At 45.2% G+C, this 21,932-nt stretch overlaps 1 protein-coding gene across 1 annotated transcript in view; it reads right to left on the bottom strand.

Annotated features, from left to right (window-relative positions):
- Nucleotides 1-21,932, bottom strand: part of LOC138355211 (DNA-dependent protein kinase catalytic subunit-like) — a 254,457-nt gene that overhangs the window by 149,496 nt on the left and 83,029 nt on the right. The window contains exons 4-6 of the mRNA XM_069310065.1: nt 15,582-15,759; nt 10,486-10,706; nt 3,804-3,979 (exon numbers count right to left, since the gene is read on the bottom strand). Coding sequence (XP_069166166.1) covers nt 3,804-3,979; nt 10,486-10,706; nt 15,582-15,759 — 575 coding nt within the window. The remainder of the gene's footprint in view (nt 1-3,803; nt 3,980-10,485; nt 10,707-15,581; nt 15,760-21,932) is intronic.

Below are 21,932 nucleotides of genomic sequence, written 5' to 3'. Positions count from 1 at the left end.
CAGACTAGGGGTTTGTTTTGGTGCTCCTACCTTTCTGGGTGTCTATCCCGGTCGATGGCAGACATAGAATGCTCCCAATAATAAAAGGGGGGTCTCTATAGGCCATTGCTCCTCGTGCCTCTCTAGAGGGGGCCAGGTTCTGGGTCGTGGTTCCCGGTAGGCAAGAACTCCATGCATTGACTGATGCCAAAAAGTCATACATATCCAATCAGCCTGGATAGCTCCGGGGAGCCAACGGGGCTTCCCCCAGAAAATAGTAGTTAATAATAATTGATTGATTGACAGTCGAGAGGCAGGCCAAAAGAGCAGAGCTCAACCCCTGCAAGCACAATTAGGTGAATACACTGCAAGATGACCCGACATAGTGCCGGGAAAGAAGCCTGCCCTGCGAGACCCAAACCAGCTGCCCAATGCCACCACAGGCTGGAGGATACAACCCAAAACACTCACAAATAGTCGGACCAAGCGTGAGCAAACAGCGTGAGCCTCCCCCCCTATCGCCCCCATCAACGGGGCAAACCGCAAAAGGGCCGACACCCCTTACGAGAAGTTGGCTGACAAATGGAGCGATCATTGCACCAACCAAACGACGCCAGCTCCGAAGGAAGCACCGCCTCAGAAGCTGGTACCAATGGCCCACCCCGACCAGAGGAACCCCAAGCCCTGGTAAGACCCTTCCGAGAAGGCCGAGAACGGCCACCCCGAAGAACCAACACGTCTGACATAGGACAACAACTAGATGAAGTTGCCTGCAGAAAGTGCGTGACAGCAGTCTCCACATACAGCAATAGACAAAACGGCGACGAAAACCTAAGAGCCAGGGCACAAGCGGATTCCAAAGAGAGTGAGCACAGCCTAATGGCACGTGAGGCAAGAAGCAAAGAATACACACACCACCACCTTGAGAATTGGCGCAAAAAGCTTCAACAGAGCGGCCGACACCCTAACCACAGGTCAGCATACCAGACGAAGGCCCGGCACAAAATGTCTTCACATCCTCCTCAAGCCAGTCCGAGGACAACTCGACAACTTGTGTTGGCTGCAAAAGGCCAACATTCCAAGGAAGCACAGGGGCGAACAAGCACACGTTAAAGTGCTCAAACTCGCCCCCCAGGTAAACCTGCAGGATGAATCCATCACAGAGGAAGAATGGGTCATGCAGGAGGTACACAGCAACTGCCTCCCAAACCTCTCTAGGTGCGAGAAACAGAGGAAGACCAAGGAACCCGAGGAACCCATGAGAACCGAACCCAGAGAGGAGCCGACCCCAACTCATACTCATACAGGGAAGGGGGCAAGAAAACCCCTCCCCCTGCAGCAACAAGACCGGCAAAGAAGCAAAGAAGACACCAAAACCCAAGCAGAGTCAAAGGGGGCCCAAAGCCCCCAGGTCAACTCCTACTCAGCCCTGGGATCCTCCAAACCAGGACCCAGGGTAGAGCAGTCCTTCATACCCACTACCCCTGAAGAAGACAGAATCCAGGAGTAAGGCAGAAAAGAAGGGGGACCTGCTGGTGGGACTTAGAAGCCTCGGCAGGAGGAATCAGCTCGAATGCCTCAGTCCCCAACCCGAATGGGGCAGCCTCTGAAGCTGTCAGTCTCTCATTGCCAACTAAACCCTGCCCCAACTCCAAAACCCTCAGACATTTAGGAGTTGGAAGCAGGGAGGGGGAGCAGGACCAGGAAGTGCGGACGGAACAAAAGTCGAGCCAATTAACGCCCCCCCAAGTCCAGGTCCCTATAACCAAAATGGGGCATCCGGGTGGGCAACCAACCTAGCCTACACACAGAAATCACAATTGCGTGATGCATCAAATGAACAAATCCACAAGGGCCATAACAAGGATTCGAACCTGCGTCACGGCGTCCAGGTTCGGGCCGTGACGCAGGTTCCATGTCGTAGCTCAGTCGATTAAGGCAGCGTCTGGGATGCTCTCGGACGCAGGTTGGAATCCTCATCACGGCCCTTGTGGATTTGTTCAACCTAGCCTAATGCAGCAACCTAAACATAGCATGCAATGCAGAAGCTTCACCCAGTCAATCATTTGTAGGTCTCTAATACAATCCACTTCAGCCTTTGTCAAGATTATCTTCCATGACACTGAATCAGGGAAAGACTTGGGCCTTCTGATTATTCTTCTGTTGTTGTCTTTTGGTTTACATATCTGCATGAACTGGTCACAGTTCATATTCTCTACATTTTTCATGTTATTCAGGTACTATACTCTGACTGTAGATTCCTGAATATCTATTGTTCTTAAATGTTCTGTAGGTGTGCTACCCAAATAATCCATATTTGTTTTTCTGGGCTCCTGCAATATACCCTCTAAATTCAATATTTCCAGTGTTTTGGCTCTGTCCCACTACTCTGGGTGCATCCACTGGAAGTTTTCAAATTTTTCCAAGTATATTTTCCAAGGCCCTATGCAGTTTCCCTATGATTTTAACTTGCTGGGTAACAACTACGTGGGCTTCTGGGTCAATTGAATTATGCCCTAATTTTTCAGATGGGTTTTCCAGTGTCCCAGATACATGTCCCCAAGACTTGTTCCAGCTTTCCAAGAAAGACAGGCAAATACAGATGACAATTATTAGATTGCCACACAATAATCCTAGAGAAAACTACTTTCTGTGGCATGCCCTACTCACACAGAAGATGAAGTCTTTGTTTTAGCTCGTATTCATCTCGGTCAGTCAGTCATTAATAATGAATCAGGATCTACGGGTGTACTTTAGCAGTAATTGGTTTGAACCTGAACAAGACTTAAGGTTGTGATCGGACACATCTTGGAGCAGTACCCAAGATTCCTGGGCGGATGTTCTGGTTTCCAGGGGGTATTTCCTGAGGCTTTCTTCAAGCCACCTGGTATCTCCTGTTCACAAACATTTTGTAGATTCGTACTGTATCGGGTTCTTAATTTCTTCAGATGGGTACCCATGTACCCCCAGTTGGGCTTCTTAGGCCAGTGGAGATTTTTCCCAGCTCTCCTGGAGCTAACTCCATTTCCCTGAGTATGTGCCTTGAGTTTTTGGGTTGTTTGTGGATAGTTTTGAGTTTTGTTTGATATCAATTCATACAAAACATTTCTCTTGTCAGCATTTAGAATTTGTTATGACCTTTTGTCTTTTCTAGCAGGGTTTACCCCTCAGTATAATTACAAGAGTACAGTATATGGCACCAATATACTGACGAGACGAGAACGCGACACTCAATGTCCCATCTTCCCAGCACTGTCATAACGCTTTTAAACTACAGATAGTTATGGCCTCCACCACCAACTCACTTAACTTAACCATCCAACATCTTTTTTGCAAAAGTGAAGTGTGTGGGGTGTGTAAGACATGCTCAGCTTCCACACCTCCGAGGAACACAAGTCTTGTCCCTAGTCCGGGTAAATTCTTTAAAATTTTGATCGTTTTCCGACTAATTTTTGTATTTAATGTTCGAGTATACTTTTGTCAGAAATTTATGTAGCTTTTACGTAGTAATATTGTGCAACTATATATTTCACAAACTTGTTAAAATGCTCACACACAGTATATAATTATATTCATTACAGTACACTAGCATTAATAAAAATAATAATTTGCATTATATATTAGCATATGTCCAGTGTAAATTACTAACATGACTAAGCACATATACACAACCCATAGCAAGTTTAACAGCCCTGTGGATAGCAAAATTTTTCTCATGTCTCTTGTAAATATTACAAGAGATAGGGTAAGGGTCACAATTCTTCAAAAGTAAATGATGCAGCAACACTTACACAAGTTTGTAATTCAAGTAATAATGAACTTACTGATAATAAGCATGCTGGCTTGCCATGAGGACCCGAGCAAACATGGTGTGCACCTCGACTGGTGGGAGAAGTAACCGGCATGCTCCTGACAGTAACGCATACCCCTTCACTGCAAGACTCACTTGGGAGGTACTGTCGCTCTTTTCTAGTAACTGATTATATTCTTTCAGAAAATACTGTTGAAAAGAGAAAAAAAAAGGGATAAATGTAATGAAATACCTCTTCCTGGTAAACTCCAGTTGCTTCCTGTAGAGCTCTGGACGAGATTGCTCCAATCTACCAGGTCACATATCAGTCGTGAGAGTTCTGTTTGGCCTACTGGGGACCAGAGCCAAAACCTTGTTTCCCCTCTCACAAAGACAGAGCACGGGACATTCTGCCACAGCAACAAGAAAGCATTCAGAAGGTTAGTTACCCTTAAAAATAACTGCAAGGTTCACAAGAACCAAACCCTCAAAGATGCCAAACAACTCAAACAATTCAAACAAAACAATCGAATCGCTGAAAACTACCTCAAACCCTTAGTACCACCAAACCCCCACCAGGGGGGCCCAGAATCCCCCAGCCCTCTGTCAACTCTCCCAAATAAGTTCTGGAGCAGATAAACCCCACAAACTATAATGTCTATCTGAAAGAAAGGGTGTCAGTGAGCCACTGGAGCTCTACAGAAAGAGGCATTTCATTACATTCAATGCTGGTTTTCCGGAGGAGCCCCATAGTGGCTTTTTTTAAGTTAATTGAACTTGGAGAAGAAAATAAGGGACTTAGTATCTGTTGTCTCATCCTCCCTAATAAGGCAAAGTAGAGTCACCAGGACGAGAAACACGGCCCAAAGCAACACAAAGATGAGGCCCAAGGATGCTGACCAAATACCAAACTGCCATAACCCTGCACAACCATCAAAACCCTCATCCCTGAATAGCAACTTAGAATACTAGTATGTTAGAAAACACTGCCGTCAGTACAGTGTAAGTCAAGAACCATAGCCGTAAGAGCAGACCATAAGCTAGTTAAACTTGTTGACCAGACCACACACTAGAAATTTCTTTCATCCTAAACCTGCTTCCAACACTACTAGCACTGTACTATGCCTTCCCTTCATATCTGAACTCAAAACTTTTACCAATACCTTTCGTCCTCTTGACATTAAACTCGCCTTTCGACAAACTAACACACTTCGTAGCAATCTAGTTCACACTGCTCCTCCTGCTTCTAATGCTGCTGGTGTCTACTCTATTTCCTGTTCATCTTGTCCTCTCCAATACTTTGGCGAAACTGGCCGTACACTGAATGACAGACTTAAAGAACACAAGAGAAGTGTTAAGTCTGCAGACACTAACAATGCTCTCTTCTGCCATGTGAGGGATTCTAATCATCCCATTGATTGGTCTTCCTCCAAAATAATCTTTCCTGCCTCTACTCTACACAGACACCGTCTTGTAGAATCGGCTCTTATAAACAATGTACCCAACATGAACTTGAGTCCTGGCTTTGTTGCTGTCGACTCTTCCCTGTCACAGTATATACTCAAATGCTCTAATCTTTCTAACAAACGTGACTTAACATAAGCTTTCCCCCTTCCATTTCTTTCTTTCTCTTTCCTTTTCTTTCTCTCTTCTCCCTTTTTCTGTTCATTGTCTTCTCCTACGCTCCCTTGCTATCCTCTTCTTTTTCCTATTACTTCTCCTTCGGTGGTTATAATAGGAGCTGCCTCGTATGGGCAATAGGCCTGCTGCAGTTTCCATTACTACTATCCCCAACACCTGACTTTCCTCCTCAGCTCTCTCTTGCCTATTTATTGCCTGTCCCTACCTCCTCATCACAATCGACTTGAGAATGGTCCAGGACGGACCGAAACGTCGTCGTTCCTTCAATTTCTAGTGTGTGGTCTGGTCAACATACTTCAGCCACGTTATTGTGACTCATCGCCTGCATATAGTTAAACTTAACATTTGAAGACAATTTGAAAAATGTGATCCTTAGAACAAGGGACAAAGGAAATGGAATAATAACCCACAAAATGTTCACCGACGTTTTATCAATGGTATGAAGTTAGCAGCAAAGAGCTGCTACCGGACACAACGAATGCCATACTCCTGACCAGACCAACAAAGCATCACCATAGAACCCCACCAGAATCCCACCAACCTGTTCTCCAGCAAAATAAAAGAGGAAACAGCTGCAGACAAAAACCACACTCACCAGGGCCATAAGAGCAAAATACTCACTATGAGAGAAGAGCATAAAGTTCTTCGACCTGACATCCAGAGGAGAGAGCCACCAGGAACACCGCCCTGAGAAAGATAACCCATACCTAAGGGGAACCGTAAATCCAAGAGAGGAGCCAGATAGTTAACATGCATGTGAAGCATATACCAAAAAGGAACAATACTCGAGCAAATTTGCCCAACAGGACAAAGTTCAAGGATAGCTGGCACTTAGCACAGAAGAACAGAGACCTGCCACTACCGATGTGACATTAGAGCAATACAATGAAGTTCAAAGCACCACATCAGCGACAGAATTGACTTGAGTTGGCAGAGGGCTGGGGTTCCGGGCCCCATAGTGGTGGTACTAAGGGTTCGAGTTAGTTTAGAGCGATTTTATCCTTTTGTTCTAAATGTTTCGGGAGGAGTTTTGCATTTTCGATGCTTCCATTCCTGTTAACCTTGAAGTGTGTGTAATACAGTGGGGCCTCGACTTATGATGGCAATCCATTCCCAGAGACGGATCGTAAGTCGAAATATCGTAAGTCGAAGAGATTTTTCCCGTAAGAAATAAAGGGATTTGAATTAATCCGTTCCCCACCCTCCAAAATATTAACTTACAAATACATTTTATACTGAATACAATGTTTTTTTCTAACTACAATACAGGACATAAGTTTATCTTACCTTTATGGAGGTTTCTTGATGGTGTATGGAAGATGGTGATGAGGGGGGAGGAGGAGAGGTGTTACTGTTTGGAAGGGGAGTCCCCTTCCATCATAACATCAGGCAGTGATGACTTTTCTGGGGTAAACTCTCTCTTACGTTTTGTCTGCATACCACTAGGACCTGGTTGTGATTCACTGCTTGTTTGTCTCACTAAAAACCTTTCCAGAGATTTTTGTTTTTCCATATGTTTTAATTTTTGTCTGTAGTGAGGCATCACAGTGTCATTAAAAAGGTTAAGGCAACGACCTACTGCACCGTGATTTGGGTGAGTTGTTTCAGCAAAAGTTTGCAATTCTTCCCATGCTGCACACGTTTTCTTAATTAATGAGGAAGGGACATTCTGTATTGTCTCCTCCTCCCCTGAAGAAATTTCCTCAGCTGTCTCTTGTTGCTGCTCCTTGTGAAGTTCTTCAGTGGTCAGTTCTTTGCTGTGTTCCTCCACCAGCTCGCAACATACAACACTCAGAACACTATGAATGCCACTTCTTTTTCTAAATTTCTCAAACCATCCCCTGCTCGCCTTATCTTGAGGTTATCTTGAGATGATTTCGGGGCTTTTTAGTGTCCCCACGGCCCGGTCCTCGACCAGGCCTCCACCCCCAGGAAGCAGCCCATGACAAATGACTAACACCCAGGTACCTACTTTACTGCTAGGTAACAGGGGCATAGGGTGAAAGAAACTCTGCCCATTGTTTCTCGCCGGCACCTGGGATCGAACCCAGGACCACAGGATCACAAGTCCAGTGTGCTGTCCGCTCGGACGACCGGCTCCCCTTAAACTCTTTCACATTTGCATTACTCGTTCCAGGGGTTTTCTTTAAAAGGTCTTCATGCAATTTTCTTGCCTTTTCACAAATGATGGCCTCAAACTCTATCATAGATAGAGTTTCTCTATCTCAAACAACATAGAGCATATAGAGGTGTCTAGAGATGAAGTGGAAAATAAGCTGAAGGAGCTAATTAACACTTTCGCGCGCCCGGCTAAGGTTAAAAAAAAAAAGCGGTATGTGCGCACTGCGTTTTTGTCGCTTAAGCGTCAAAACAAAAATGTGTATACTCTTTTTACTCTCCTGACCTTAGTTCTCGAGCTACGTATTTCATTTTGGTACCAACATGTTTGCAATAAAATTCTCTAGAACATCAGTAAAAAAGGTCACGAAAGGTATAGGGATACCAGCACCAAATAAATAACTACGTAGATGACTCGCCGTGAGCGCCCAACAGCAACAAAACGTTTTTACTCTTGGGATTGTTATCACCTCCACACTTGTCCTACAGCGTTAATTTTGGTATCAATGGATTCACAATGAAATTCCCAACACGGTGATATGAATATAAACATAGAATAATGGTCGCGGACCACCCGCAAGAGAGTGGGAAGTGGTGGAACTGTTACCCGGTATCAGTGAACCCGGGAACCCACAAAAGAGGCACTGGGGCAGAGCCATCCTCCAAGCCCTTCGCCCTTAAAGAAAAGGAAGAGTCCATGGAAAAGGCAGCAAGAAAGGGCAGCTGGTAAGACCCAGAAGCCTTGGCAGGAGGAACAGGCTCAAAAACCTGTCCGAGAGGGAAACCAACCTAGCTCGTTGCAGCAACCTAACCTAGCTTGCAACACAGATGCCGCCTGTACTCCGAACAGTAATAACATCAGGAGAGTACTAGAGAACAAGCAGAGAATACCTCTCCGGGTCAAGGTATCAGTGACCCAACAGGCAACATGACGGAGGTAAAGTGGCGACTGTCACGCAGAGACAATGGAACAGAAACCAACGAACCCGCACAAGACGGGTTGGAACCCGGAAGACACATTCAATGGTCCACCGAGCCCCGACAGGGTTTTCCAGGGACCGTAGGGTAACAACTACGGGAAGCCCAGGCAAGGAGCTGCTAACCGGTTAAAACCCAAAACTAACAAGGGGGTAGAGGACAAAACTGAAAACCCCTGCAATGTGTACAATCACAGGGGCCTAGCAGAGTAGCAGAGGGCCAACAAACACTACCAGTGGAACTATAGCCACACTAGGCAGACCCCCACCAGGAAAATGAAAATAAAAAAAAAAAAAAAAATGCAAAAGTACACCGTCTCCAGAGGCAACAGGAACCGGTCGCTGCTTAGGTGGCAGGTCACGCTACACCTTGACACTCTAACCAGCACAATACCAGTCCCTACCCAACACCAAACAAGGGCCCCAAGCCCCAGTTGGCCCAAAGGGCGAGGCAAATGCAGAGGAGCAGCAAGAACCTCTACGGGAATGGTTCCTGAACTTCCCAGGGAAGATAACCCTGTCACGCAGGGGCAGTACTCATAGGGCACTTAAGGAAGGAAGCCCCTAAGCGCATGCAGCCCCGGTACTGACGAGGAACACGTGGCTACCGCACAACACTCGCAGTGAACGCCACGAAAGGCAAACACCGCCTAGGAAACCGAGGCCAGAGAAGCATCTGTCCCAGTTGACATTAGCTTACGAACTGATGCTAGGCAGCCGGCGTGGTGAGGTCCAGGAGTCCCCCCCCCTCCCCCTCTCGGGGCGAGGAGGGCTGCGCGGACAATCGGCGCGGCAGTAAAGTGTGATGCGTGCTCGTTTCCTTGGAATTGTAGGGAGATTCTACCTCTCTGTTCGTTTTTTTTTTATTTAGTTTCTTACCATGTGGGGTTTGTTTTGTTATGCCTACCTTTCTGGGTGCCTAACCCCGGTCGATAGCAGATAAGGAAAACCCCAACCACAAGGGGGTTTTCCAGGGCCATTGCTCCCTGAAACCTATCTGAAGAGGCCAGGTTCTGGCGCTGGTCCCTGGTAGGTCTAAACTCCTTAGCTAATGTCCCAGTCTAATATAACATACATTAGCCCGATAAGCTCCAGGGAGCCGTAGGGGCTCCCCAAAGAAAATTTAATTGTACTTACCAGTGATGTAAATGAGCCAACAATATGAGCGATGATGTCACACCCTGCATGCTCGCTCATGCAAGGTGCGTCCCAGAGCGGACGAGCGCAGTCTTCAAGCACCCAGAGTTACCACGAATTTATCTTCGCGGCATTATTTACAGTGTCTAGGCATATTTTATCAATTTTTGTTCACTAATTGTGTTGCATATAATGTTACTTGACGTTCAATGATAATTGAACTTGCATACATTGAGTATACACATGCGCACACAAATGTTTTCAATTACACCATATATAATATATATTCACATTTTTCATTATTATATTTACACACATCCATTCACTATTTACAAGTTTTTGCAACATTATTGCACATAACCATTCCATGTGCATATTGCACATTCCATTATTGCACAATATCCTCATACTCTAAATAAGCACAGGAACTGTGTGGTTGTGGGGGTGGATTGGGATAGACACTGAACGAGGTGGCCCAGTGTGTGGATCGGGCCGCTGTTCTTGTGGTCAGGTATGGACCAGGCCGTGGGGACGTTGCTCCCCGGAATCTCCGCAAGATAATAAAGTGTCTGGTAATAAATAAAATAACCCAAACAAAGCCCTGCAAATAAGCAAGACACCTGCCCTTGCAACTCCCTCGGCCCGCACACAGTGGCAGGTTTGGCACCTCATGAAACCTAACAAGTCCCTAATCTTGATAAAGGTTAGGAGGGATAAAGGACAGGTAAGGGGGGAAACAAAGTGGCATCCAGGAAGCTACATCTCATAACATTTAACATTTTATTTTGGATAAATAGTCAAGAGACTTACAATAGAATGGAATTATCAGATTTTTCGTCATACCTTAAATATTTGTGTTCCTTTTTTTTTATCATCTCCAGCTTGAAGTTCCAACATATTTGCTATCACACAGACAAACGTGTCCATGGCAGGCAATGCAGCTTTATGGTCATCACGGTTTCTGGAGCCACACCACTTCATGAACCACGGAAACAAGGTATCATAATTACTGTACAGCTGAGTGGAAAATTTAGCTCCATGTGTGTGAACAAGTTCTAGGGCAGCTGAAACAAAAAATCATAAATATAAGCTACTGTATCAACACAAACAGTATCTTAATATAGGAAACCACCAACTTACATAATTTTAAAATGTGCATGTCTAGCTGCAAGATAATATTACTGTACAGTACTATCATCAAATAGGACAAGACAGCAGGACTCAAGTTGTTATACAAAAACAATGAGGTTTAAGCCTTATATAGATGATTATAATAAATTTTTTTCACATTACAATACTGAAATGCTGCCGGAGCACTCTGTACATATAAACTTTTAAATGACTTTCAGAGCTATCACATTCAGTTGTTCCTTAGGGAATAATCCTCTCTCATTCCATTGGAAAGGATCATAGACAGTGAGGAGCAGATAGACATTCTACCCAGGCACAGCAGGGATTTTTTTTCAAAATGTCCTGGTGTTCCGGGAACCCTGGAAAAATGCTCAAACCCTGCTTATAATGACTACTAAAAGATTAATTCAGTCAGTCAGTCACTCGAAGCCCTCTTAGTTATAAGCAACATCACTGATTGCATAGCGGCCCTGTTGCCAGTTACCCAACCAGGCTGCTTCCCCAGAATGTGACAGGGAGGCAGTACCAACAACAAAACATTCCTTCACTCAAATCCTTTCACATTCTTCCCAACTGCTTAAAATACCATCATGCAAACCAAAATTCAGTTAAGTGGAGAAGAATTATGCTGTTAGTTATCACTTCAAGTATACATCTATGAAAATTGTGTCTTCACTATCAACTACTGAACTTTCCCAAAGATACTTTCTGAGGGGAGCCCTGCCAGCTTCCTGAAAGTTATCAAACTGACATTTGCCATATTAGTTTGGCGCCATCAGTCCTTGGAGTTTGCGTGCCTACCAGGGAACAGAACCTGGCCCCATCAGAGAGGCGAAGGGAGCAATGGCCATATGAGCTCTCTATATATAGAGTTTGTCATGTCTGCCATCAATCTAGGAGAGCACCCGGAAAGGTAGGCGAACCATTACAAACCTCTAACTGGTGAAAATTGCAACCTACATCCAAACAGAGCCAAAGAACTCCCTCCAATAGAAAACAATGAAACAAGCAACATGTCATCCAACTAATGCTCCCGCACGTTAGTGCCTCACCCATCCCCCAGTGGGGAACCCCCACTCAGGCGAACAAGCCGCACCACCCTCAGATCGTCAACTAATGTGTCAAGTGTCAGAGGTTCTCTCTAGCCTCAAGCTTTGTCTGGCTTCGCATTTGTGGCTTTGCTGGCTCTGTGTGTGGTGGTCAGGTGTTCCTTCTCTACTGGGCTGCATGCGCCTAAGGTTCCCTTTCCTAGATACCCAGCAAGTACTTCCCTTGCGATTCAGGGTTACATTCCCTGGGTCATTCGGATCTCACTCCCGTTTAAGGCCTTCAATGCTTGGTGGTGTTCTCACCCATGGGCTTCCTGTCTTGCCAGGGTAGGGAGTTGGTTTGTGCTGGGTGGGGTGCACTGCGGCCAGTGCAGCTTGCATTCAGCGGCAGCCAAGGTTTCTCTCTGGGGACTGGTTAGTCTGTGTGTGTTGCTTCAGGAGGCTTTTCCCCTGGACTCTACCTTTTCTTCAAGGGCTGGAAGGGTCTCGCAGGAGATACTCCTGCAAGACCCGGTTTACGCCTCATTAATGGATCCAGCTTTTTTTGAGTTCGGTTCTTCTTCCCACTATTGGGTGCATTATGAAGTTCCAGAGCCTTCCTGGCTGGCAAACTGCCCTTTCTTTTCCTTGGGAGTGTGATGTGGTTTTGCTGGACCCACATGCTTGAATGTTGCAGGGCTCCTCTTCGCCCCTGCACTTTCCCATGCTGTGGGACTTAAACAGATGCATGTTCAAATCCCCTCTCTTTCGACTGCCATGGTGGCGGGTGGCCATCAAACTCGGGGTCACTTGGCTTTGGTCTTGCTCTTCTTTGGCCTTCTCGAGCTGTCCTTGGATTGACTTTCAGAGGATGTGGAGGCGTTGAGTGGGGGGCCTTCGGCAGGGGTTCTTGTTTCAGCTACATAATTGAAGCTGTTAGCACCAGTACTTCAGGAAGCGGTTTCCATGTTTTTTGCCTCTCGCCTCTTGTGTCAAGCAAGCCGTCCTCGCTCTCTTTGGATTCTGCTTGGGCTCTGGCTTTGCAGTTCTCGTCTTCATTCTGTCCCCTGTTATTTCCAGAGGACTGTGTTACTCAGATTTTGTCGGTGGCTTCTACCAGTTGCTGTCCTGTTTCTGATTTGTTGGTACTCAGGGGGAGGGAAGGGAGCCAGTGCATCCTCCGGAACCGGTGGTCTTTCTGGTCGGCTTCATGCGTGGGTGTTGGGTGGGTGTGGTGGGTGGTGGGTGTCGGGTGTCAGGCATGGGTGTCAGATGTCACCGCGCCGATCGTCCGCGCAGCCCTCCTCGCCCCGGACCTCACCGCGCCGGCTGCCTTGCATCAGTTCGGAAGCTAAGCTTCAACCAATGCAAAAAAAAACGCTGCCAGGAAGGGTTGCCAGGAAGCCTCTGGGACTCACCCAGAAAATGGCGTTTCATTACCTTCAACGCTGGTTTTCTGTGAGGAGCCCCTTCGGCTCCCTGGAGCTTCATACCCAAAGAGAAGAAAAAGAAAGAGCTGACCCGGGAAGCGGCCTCCACAAACTCCGCAATGCGAAGCCGAGACAACAAGCTGTAACCTGGAACCCAAGGTAACAACACCACACAGGAGCAGACGCGCGCATAAAGGACGGGCGGCCAGGAACCTGTGCGACCCTCAAATCCTCACGCCCGAAATGAGCCCTAGACGTTACCAACACAGCAGTGAAAGCGGCAAACGTCCGAACAGCACGGGCGCAAGGATAGACCGCAGGCTGGAAGACCTAAAAACTCTGCGGACGACCTGGGAGACCCAAGCCCTGAAACAGGGAACGAGGGGAACAGGATCAACCCAAAGTGCATCCCCAGACACAGTACGCAGGTAACAGCAAAAAGGCTCAACCGGACAACACAGGACGCACCCTTGGCCGAACCAATCGAGCATCAATAACCCAAGGAACCCCCCGGTAGGCAGCCGTCTCGACCGTTGCCAGAATGACGAAGAAAGGCTGCAAATGTACAAACCTACCGCCAGTACCAAAGAGCAGAAACCTGAACCGAAGGGGCTACCGCAAACTGAGGAGAAGACAAGAGGACACCCTGATCAAGGACCAGGACAGCTCAGGCGACGCATGAGCAGGCCGGAGGTGAAACAAAACACGAGAAAGCATACGGAACGAGGCAGATGTGACGTCCACCCTGAACGCAAGCCGGAGCGGCTCCGCCAGCGCCGCACAAAATGATGGCGACAGTAAGAAACATCAAATAACTGTAGTCCTGAAAACCAAAGAAAGAACAAGACAACCCGATGCGGAAGAGAAGATAACCTACGAAGAGCAAGAAAAAGGTGCATAGAAATACCAGGAACATCATACTGTCGCCAAGACGAAGCTCGCAGGTGGGACACCATCAACAAAGCCACCTGATCACCACAGAGATGGTGATACCCGCGTCAAAATACCAGACACGAAGAGCCGAGGAGAAGGCCGGACCAGTCACATACAGGACCGGTCTGACCTGCCGAAAGAGACGGAGCCGCGGGAAAATGCCCCAGGTTCGGACACCTTACAAGCATCGTCTGAAAATATAGCTGGGCCGGCCACCAAGGGACCATGAGGACTACTCTCTAGGGAATGGGCTCCAACCGAGCCAGAACCCGAAGCAACAGCTGGACTGGGAGAAGAGGAACAGGTACCCCCACCTCGACCAGTCCTGCCGAAGGGACCAGCGCCAGAACCTGGCCCCTTCAGAGAGGTTTCAGGGAGCAATGGCCCTGGAGCAAAACCCCCTTGTGGTTGGGGTTTTCCTTATCTGCCATCGACTGGGGTTAGGCACCCAGAAAGGTAGGCATAACAAAACAAACCCCACATGGTAAAAAACTAAAACAAAAAACCAAACAGAGAGGTAGAAACTCCCTACAATCCCAAGGAAACGAGCAAACAAGCAGACATCACACTTTACTGCCACACCGATCGTCCGCGCAGCCCTCCCTGCCCTGGACCTCACTGCGCCGGTTGCCTAGCATCAGTTCGTAAGCTAATGTCAACCAGGATAGACGCTTCTCTGGTGCGATTTGCGATTTAAATTTTTGTATTCTTGATTTTTGTGTAATATCTAAAAAGGGCAAGAATTGAAAATAAAGAGAGCATGGGAAACTTGAGACAAAGACAACAGAATGAAATATATCAACATGGAGAAGAGAAGAGTGTTGAGGGTGGTACAGTCTAGAGTAAAAGATATCACCATGGGCAATTTGATTCCTCTCCATGCCCATTATTCCTTTCCCACAAAATTATTTTTCTATAGGCAATTCTCTCTCTCTCCTAGGACCAGGTAAATAGTCCTTCATTTTAAACTTTGTATTAACATAATTTAAGCTTCTATCCAGCTTTGTCCCCCTACCATATACAATGTGTTGTCTATACTCTCTCCAAGCATCTTCTCACACTCACTTGTCATATCTGAACACCTTCTTCCAGGCTTTTCTCGTCTATCCAAAAATCACTTGAACACACTTTTCCTAGTTTACCAGCATCCATTCATTCAACATTCCCCAAACTAGAGTCAGTATTTTTGTTTCAATCTTTAAGTTTTGTATGCCATATCTCCATATTTTTGTTCCATATTGTATTCCATTAACACCACACATGCTTCACAGATTGTCCATTGTTACTGCACTAACTTTATCTTTTATATTCACCCTCACACCATTGTCTCACAACGACACACATATCAAAAGGTTTGAATATAATTGTAACCAAAATGAATTTGATTGCAATGCAATCATCACTAAAGATACCTCACCTCTTTGTGCATCCCTTCTACTCAAGTTTAGATCAGGATTAAGAACTTTATGGATGTGTTTATAAAGGAATTCGTAGAGTGCAGGGTCATCATCTTGTCCTTCAGGGAAGTGATGCATATATAGGGTAAGTCCTCGTAACACCCCTGCCAGTGCGAAAAGATCTGGCTTGCTACCTGTCTGTAATGCAAGAATTTAAAAAATGCAGTATCAAAATTTACAAATACTGTACGTATAGTATATCATTTTTAAATTAAACAGATTGATTACAATTCCAGAATGTTATTCATATATAACTGCCATTTACATTATTTGATTTGCCCAATATATTTTTAGAGAGACTGGGCTGCAGGGTGTGGGGTGTTTCTTTTTTGCTTTCACGACTGCAATGCGTACGTCGCCAATGTACATGTGGCAGACGCTTCACGAAGCTGTCGGAATTTGCAGAATGGAAAATACGAGAGCAACCGTACAGGGCCTGGGAGCAAGGTCGAGTTAGAGTCCTTGAGGGTCTCTTCTCAGACTAATCTCACCTGGTCCTGCTCCACGCTGATCGTTGGAATCTCCTCAATGGTTTAACACTTTAAGGGACTTCTAGGGTCCTCATCACATTTATAGTTTGTAACTTATAGGCAACTCGGTGTTGAAGACACTTAGAGCTGAAGGCTTGTGTAATATTTGCAGTATTCAGAAGTGGTTCAACGGAAACACCGCATAAAGCTTAACAGTAGTTTATTTACTAACTTAACCACTAATACACAGGGTGCTTGATTTACTTTAGATTGGCGTCAGCAAAGCTATGGTTGTATTAGCGAGACTCTTGACGTCTGGCTAAACGACTCGTATCCACTCGTGGAGAAACACTAACTTAACACAGTTGACAGCCAATCATTAACACGGCAACCTAACTGCCGGTATGCAAAGGGATCACAAGAGTTCCAACCGGATACTCGGTAATGATGATATGCAATAAATCAAAAACTACACTGTCAATGGGACAGGCAATAACATGCACAATAATAATATCACACAATAACTAAATGTGTGGTGTATGTGAAGCTCACATTCACGGCAGTGAAATGCCGTGATACCACACAGATAAACATGCATACACCGTCGATTCACCTATGACCTGTGACAGGTATGAGAAGGTGAGAACTGTGGTTGATACCTCAGATCAACACAGACACAATAAAACAACGACAAGATCTTGTACTTACAGATAGGGAACCATTCCTTACTCACTCACTCACTCAGGCACATTTATACAAGCACTCGTAGGTGGCCTGACAGCTGGCTTCGCTCGTAGACACGGAGGGTACTTGCAGTAGGGCGGGCTGTATGATTAACAGACACATGCACACACACTGGCGCTGGCGATGAGTAAGGTGGCGACGTCACGTAGTAGTGAGGGCGGCGGGCGCCTCGAGATACTGAGGTACTGGGGTACTGGGGTACACGCTCGTGGCGGCTGGCGGCGGCTGTGGTACCATGCAGATACACTTGTGGTAAAGTCACACACAGGTTACTTAGGCGGCGGCACTGTCTTAGTTCACTCTCACTCACAACGATCTTTGTCACCAGGGGTTACCTGATACCAGTCTGTTTCGCTCTGGAGATTTGTCACTTTAGGCTTCTGAATAATATATTCACAACCCGTGATTCTGGGCAAGTGTGTCTCATAATCTTCAGATGCTGAGTTAACTTGACGGTGAGGAATAGACGGTGTTCAGTCTATTGGCCGGTAGAACAGAACACGTCCTCTAGGTTTGGTGTCCCTCACTTGAATGGTTTTTGCAAGGGCTGCCGGGCATCTCCTGGCACCCAGCACAAAAGAGTTACAATTTGACCAATAGCATTGCAACAAATGAGCGGGAACCAATCATATTAGCTCATTCGATGAGCAGTAGCAGGAGTGACGTCATGAACAGGTCACGACCGAGTCATAGCTGTTATTGTCCATCGCGCCGGTTGACCCCAGAGGTCAGACGCTGCTAGCGTCTCCCCTCTGCTCTCACGCTCCCACCTCCCAATGTACTCATTGACCCTAGGTGGCAAGTATGCTTAATTCCCTGTATCTACTTCCTGCCTGGACATACGGCGGCCTCCGTATTATGAAAGTGTTCCTGGTTAAGTGGGCACTCTGGAGATACCCAACATGCCAGGTCACTATCCAGGGTTAACAGAAATAGGACCTTGTGCACAAGATCGGTGCACTGTGCACAGCAATGAGCCATTCCAGTCAGCTGCGGGAGAATCTTGAGAGAGACTCTCACACAGGGATGTTGATCCCTGGAACCACCCCAAGATACATCAAGAATTGTTGGCATCTAATGCATTTTATTAGGCTAAGCTGAGTCATGTTTAGGCTGGTAAGGTTAGCTTAGACAATGTAGAGTTAAATTAAGTTGGGCCATATTAACCCTTAACCATTGTGATGTGCCGAGTTTATTGTGACATTCCCCCTCAGGGCACGAAATCAAGTGTTACCAAAAAAAATTTTCTTGTTTGCAAAATGATAAATTCCCTTCTCTGAACATGTCTATATAAAAATAAATACTAAATTCCACTTACTTTGGCTATGGGGACGTGGACAAGGAGCACTGTGACGTCATCACGGGCTGGTTGCTTATGTATGAAGCTCCCAGTGGCGGTCACGCAGGCCATTCAAGCCCCGCGAATTACCACAATTTTCAATTATTTGTTCTATGTATTTCCAATGCATTTTTTTTATCGTATATGATGCATATTTGTGTCCTTTATAATATGTATACAATAGAACGTTCATAATGTTCCATGGAACTGTGATGTGTGTGTCAGTAATGTGTCCACAATAAATGTTTATTGTCACAATATTACTTGTTAATTAATATAACACTATCGCTCGCTTTGGACACCGATCACGTCCATTTTTTTCTTTCTTGAGTCCTAGCCGTGTACAGGACTCGTGTCCATTAAAAAATATTTGTATTAAATTCATTTTTTATCCAATCGACTTCGGGATAGTTTCAAAATAAGCGCCTTAAGAGTGCGCACAATTTGATATCAAAATGAAAGATGTAACACGAAACTTGATATCAGAACACTTGAAAGATTATAAATACGTTTTTGGTCAAAATTTTAAAATATTTGTTAAAATTCTATTTATTGTGCTATTATTTTGGGACTAGTTTCAAAATGTGTGCCTCTACATTACGAACAAATTAGTACCAAAATGAAAGATGTAGCACAAACATTTATGTCAGAACACTGGAAAGATATAAATAATTTTGTGATGATGAGCTTCCAAAATTAAAATATGTTAAAATTCCAGTTATTGCTCTATTATTATGGGACTTGTTTTAACCCTTAACATGCTCGGGGTTTAATATCCTGTCATCCCCACAGGCGCATGTCATTTTGAAAAAAAAAAAAAAATTATTTTTTCTTCCTAACCTGTTAATTTGTGTTCACTGATCACGGGAAAAATAATTAAAAAATCGTAAGTGGCATATATTGCCCGCTATAGGGCGGGGAAGGCTGGCAAATTATAGGCGCTGACTCAGCGTGCATCCCAGGCGGTCTGTTGCTCGCCAGCTGTCAGGCCGGAGTTGCCACAAAGAAATAATTACTTAATTATTTCAATGTCTCCGATTGATTTTTCATACTTATTTTGCTGTAATATTATTCAATAGTGTGTAGTTTGATATATTTATATAATAAAATGAGTGAATCATTGCTGTACTCAAAAATATGGTGTGCATATTGTTGATTCAATTATGTTCATCAATCAGTGAACAAATACTTTGTCGGTTATTACACTATAAGCACAGGTTATATACAAGTATCTGCATGTTTTGTTCACTATAACGAACCACTAAGTAGCTATTATGAGTAAAAAAGTAACGAGATGTGACCGTCGTGTACCAGCCAGCCACTCCCGCCCTCCCTCCAGTCATCTGACTCACCCACATTTTCTTACCACAATACTGTTTTTGCTATAATTCACTATATACAGACATTATATATAAATATCTACATGTTTTATTCACCATAACTGTACATCTAAGCTTGTATGGGGAGTAAAGGCACAAAGACGGAGGACCTCTCACAGTCAGTTGATGGCTACCGCCCTCAAGGCCAGACACACTAATATTTCTCCTCCAACAATACTGTGTGGTGTTATTACGCTATATATCTTATATACAGACGTTATATATAAATATTTACATGTTTTGTTCACCATAACTGTACATCTAAGCTTGTATGGTGAGTAAAGGCACAAAGACGTAGGACCTCGCACAGTCAGCTGATAGCTGCCGCCCTCAAGGCCAGACGCACTAATATTTCTCCTCCAACAATACTGTGTGGTGTTATTACGCTGTATACACACATTATATATAAATATCTACCTGTTTTATTCACCATACTTGTACAAATAAACTGGTATGGTACCCAAAGACTATCGTGGTAACCAGTAAACAACACCGTCGTCTGCACGGTGGCGTCGTGCAGACGACGCCACCGCCCTCACCAAAATGGCGGCTCCAAACCTTCTCTTGCTGTTTATACCCTCTATACACACGTTATATATAAGTATCTACATTTGTGTTCACCATAGCGAACCACTAAGCTGGTATGCTGAGTGCAGTCAATAAAAGGTGGCCACACAGTCAGAAGACATCGCCACCACCCTCCCTCCCACAGCATTACTCCTCCCTCCATGGCGCACAGCGCTAAATATCACCACAATCCTGCTTTTATCAGAACCCTGGTCAGTTTTATCACAGTCAGGGGTCTTCTGTAATAATATCATCGCTACATAATAGCATGAACAAGTATATTTTGGCATTTTTAGGCGATGCTGTGGTCACAAGCTGAACAGCAGTGCTGTTAGCTCATGCTGCGTGCGTCAGGTTATCTTGAGGTTATCTTGAGATGATTTCGGGGCTTTAGTGTCCCCATGGCCCAGTCCTCGACCAGGCCTCCACCCCCAGGAAGCAGCCCGTGACAGCTGACTAACTCCCAGGTACCTATTTACTGCTAGGTAACAGGGGCATTCAGGGTGAAAGAAACTTTGCCCATTTGTTTCTGCCTCGTGCGGGAATCGAACCCGCGCCACAGAATTACGAATCCTGCGCGCTATCCACCAGGATACGAGGTCCTTAAAGCTTGGTCCTCAGGCTTGGTTGCTCACTCAATACTGAGGCCAATAACACCCAGAAGTTTGGCCCACGATTTTTTAAAAAAATGGTGTCTGTTTACAAGAGCCCTGATGAAGGTGTGGTGAACCCCGTGTATCCGCGGGCCGTTTAAATCTTGCGTAGTACTCCAACACATCATATGACGTGATGCGCAGTTGACTGAAACAACGTCCAATACGTTATATGACGGGATGCGCACTTTAACCCTCAAACCGCTAGGGGCCCAAATGGAATTCACACCCACAGGCGCAAAAAAAAAAAAAAATTCCAAAAAATTCTTTCGTCTTATAGAAGTGTTCATTTTTGTTCCCTGATCACGGAAAAAATAACAAAAAAATCGTAGGTGGCATATTTTAGCCGCAATAGGGTAGGGAAGTGTGGCAAAAAAGGGGCGTTGGCAGAGCCTTCGCCAGACGAAGTCTACTCCGCCCGAGCTGTCAGACGGCAGTTGCCACAAATATATTATTACCTAATTATTTAAATGTCTCTGATTGATTTTTTCTTAGTTTTTTTGCAGTAATATTATTCCATACAGTGAATTGTGTTATATTTATATTATAAAATGTGTGAACCATCACTACTCAAAATTATGGTGTGCATATTAGTGATTCAATTATTATGTTCATAAAACAATAAACAAATAGTTTTGCTGTTGTTACACTATATACACAGGTTATATATAAGTATTTGCATGTTTTGTACACCATAACGAACTACTAAGTTGGTCTTGTAAGTCAAAAAGCAACAAGGAGTGACCGCCAAACACCAGCGAGCCACTCACTGCCACTCCCTCCCTCAACACCACCTCACTCACCCTCATTCACCTCCCACAATACTCTTTTGTATTTATTCACTATACACAGACGTTATATATACGTATTTACATGTTTTGTTCACCATAACTGTACATCTAAGCTTGTATGGTGAGTAAAGGCCATAAGACGTAGCTACTCACACAGTCAGCTGATCGGCGGCCGCCCTCAAGGCCAGACGCACTAATATTTGTCATCCAACAATATTGTCTGTGGTGTTATTACGCTATATACACACATTATATATAAGTATCTACCTGTTTTATTCACTATACCTGAACAAATACGCTGGTATGGTGCCCAAAGACCATAGTGGCCATCAGTAAACACCATGCCAAGTCATGCAGACGACGCTCCT

This window comes from Procambarus clarkii, chromosome 66 (assembly GCF_040958095.1).
Source record: "Procambarus clarkii isolate CNS0578487 chromosome 66, FALCON_Pclarkii_2.0, whole genome shotgun sequence".
Lineage (NCBI taxonomy): Eukaryota > Metazoa > Arthropoda > Malacostraca > Decapoda > Cambaridae > Procambarus > Procambarus clarkii.
The sequence above is the reverse complement of the archived record's forward strand: the minus strand, read 5'-3'. Positions and strand labels throughout refer to the sequence as shown.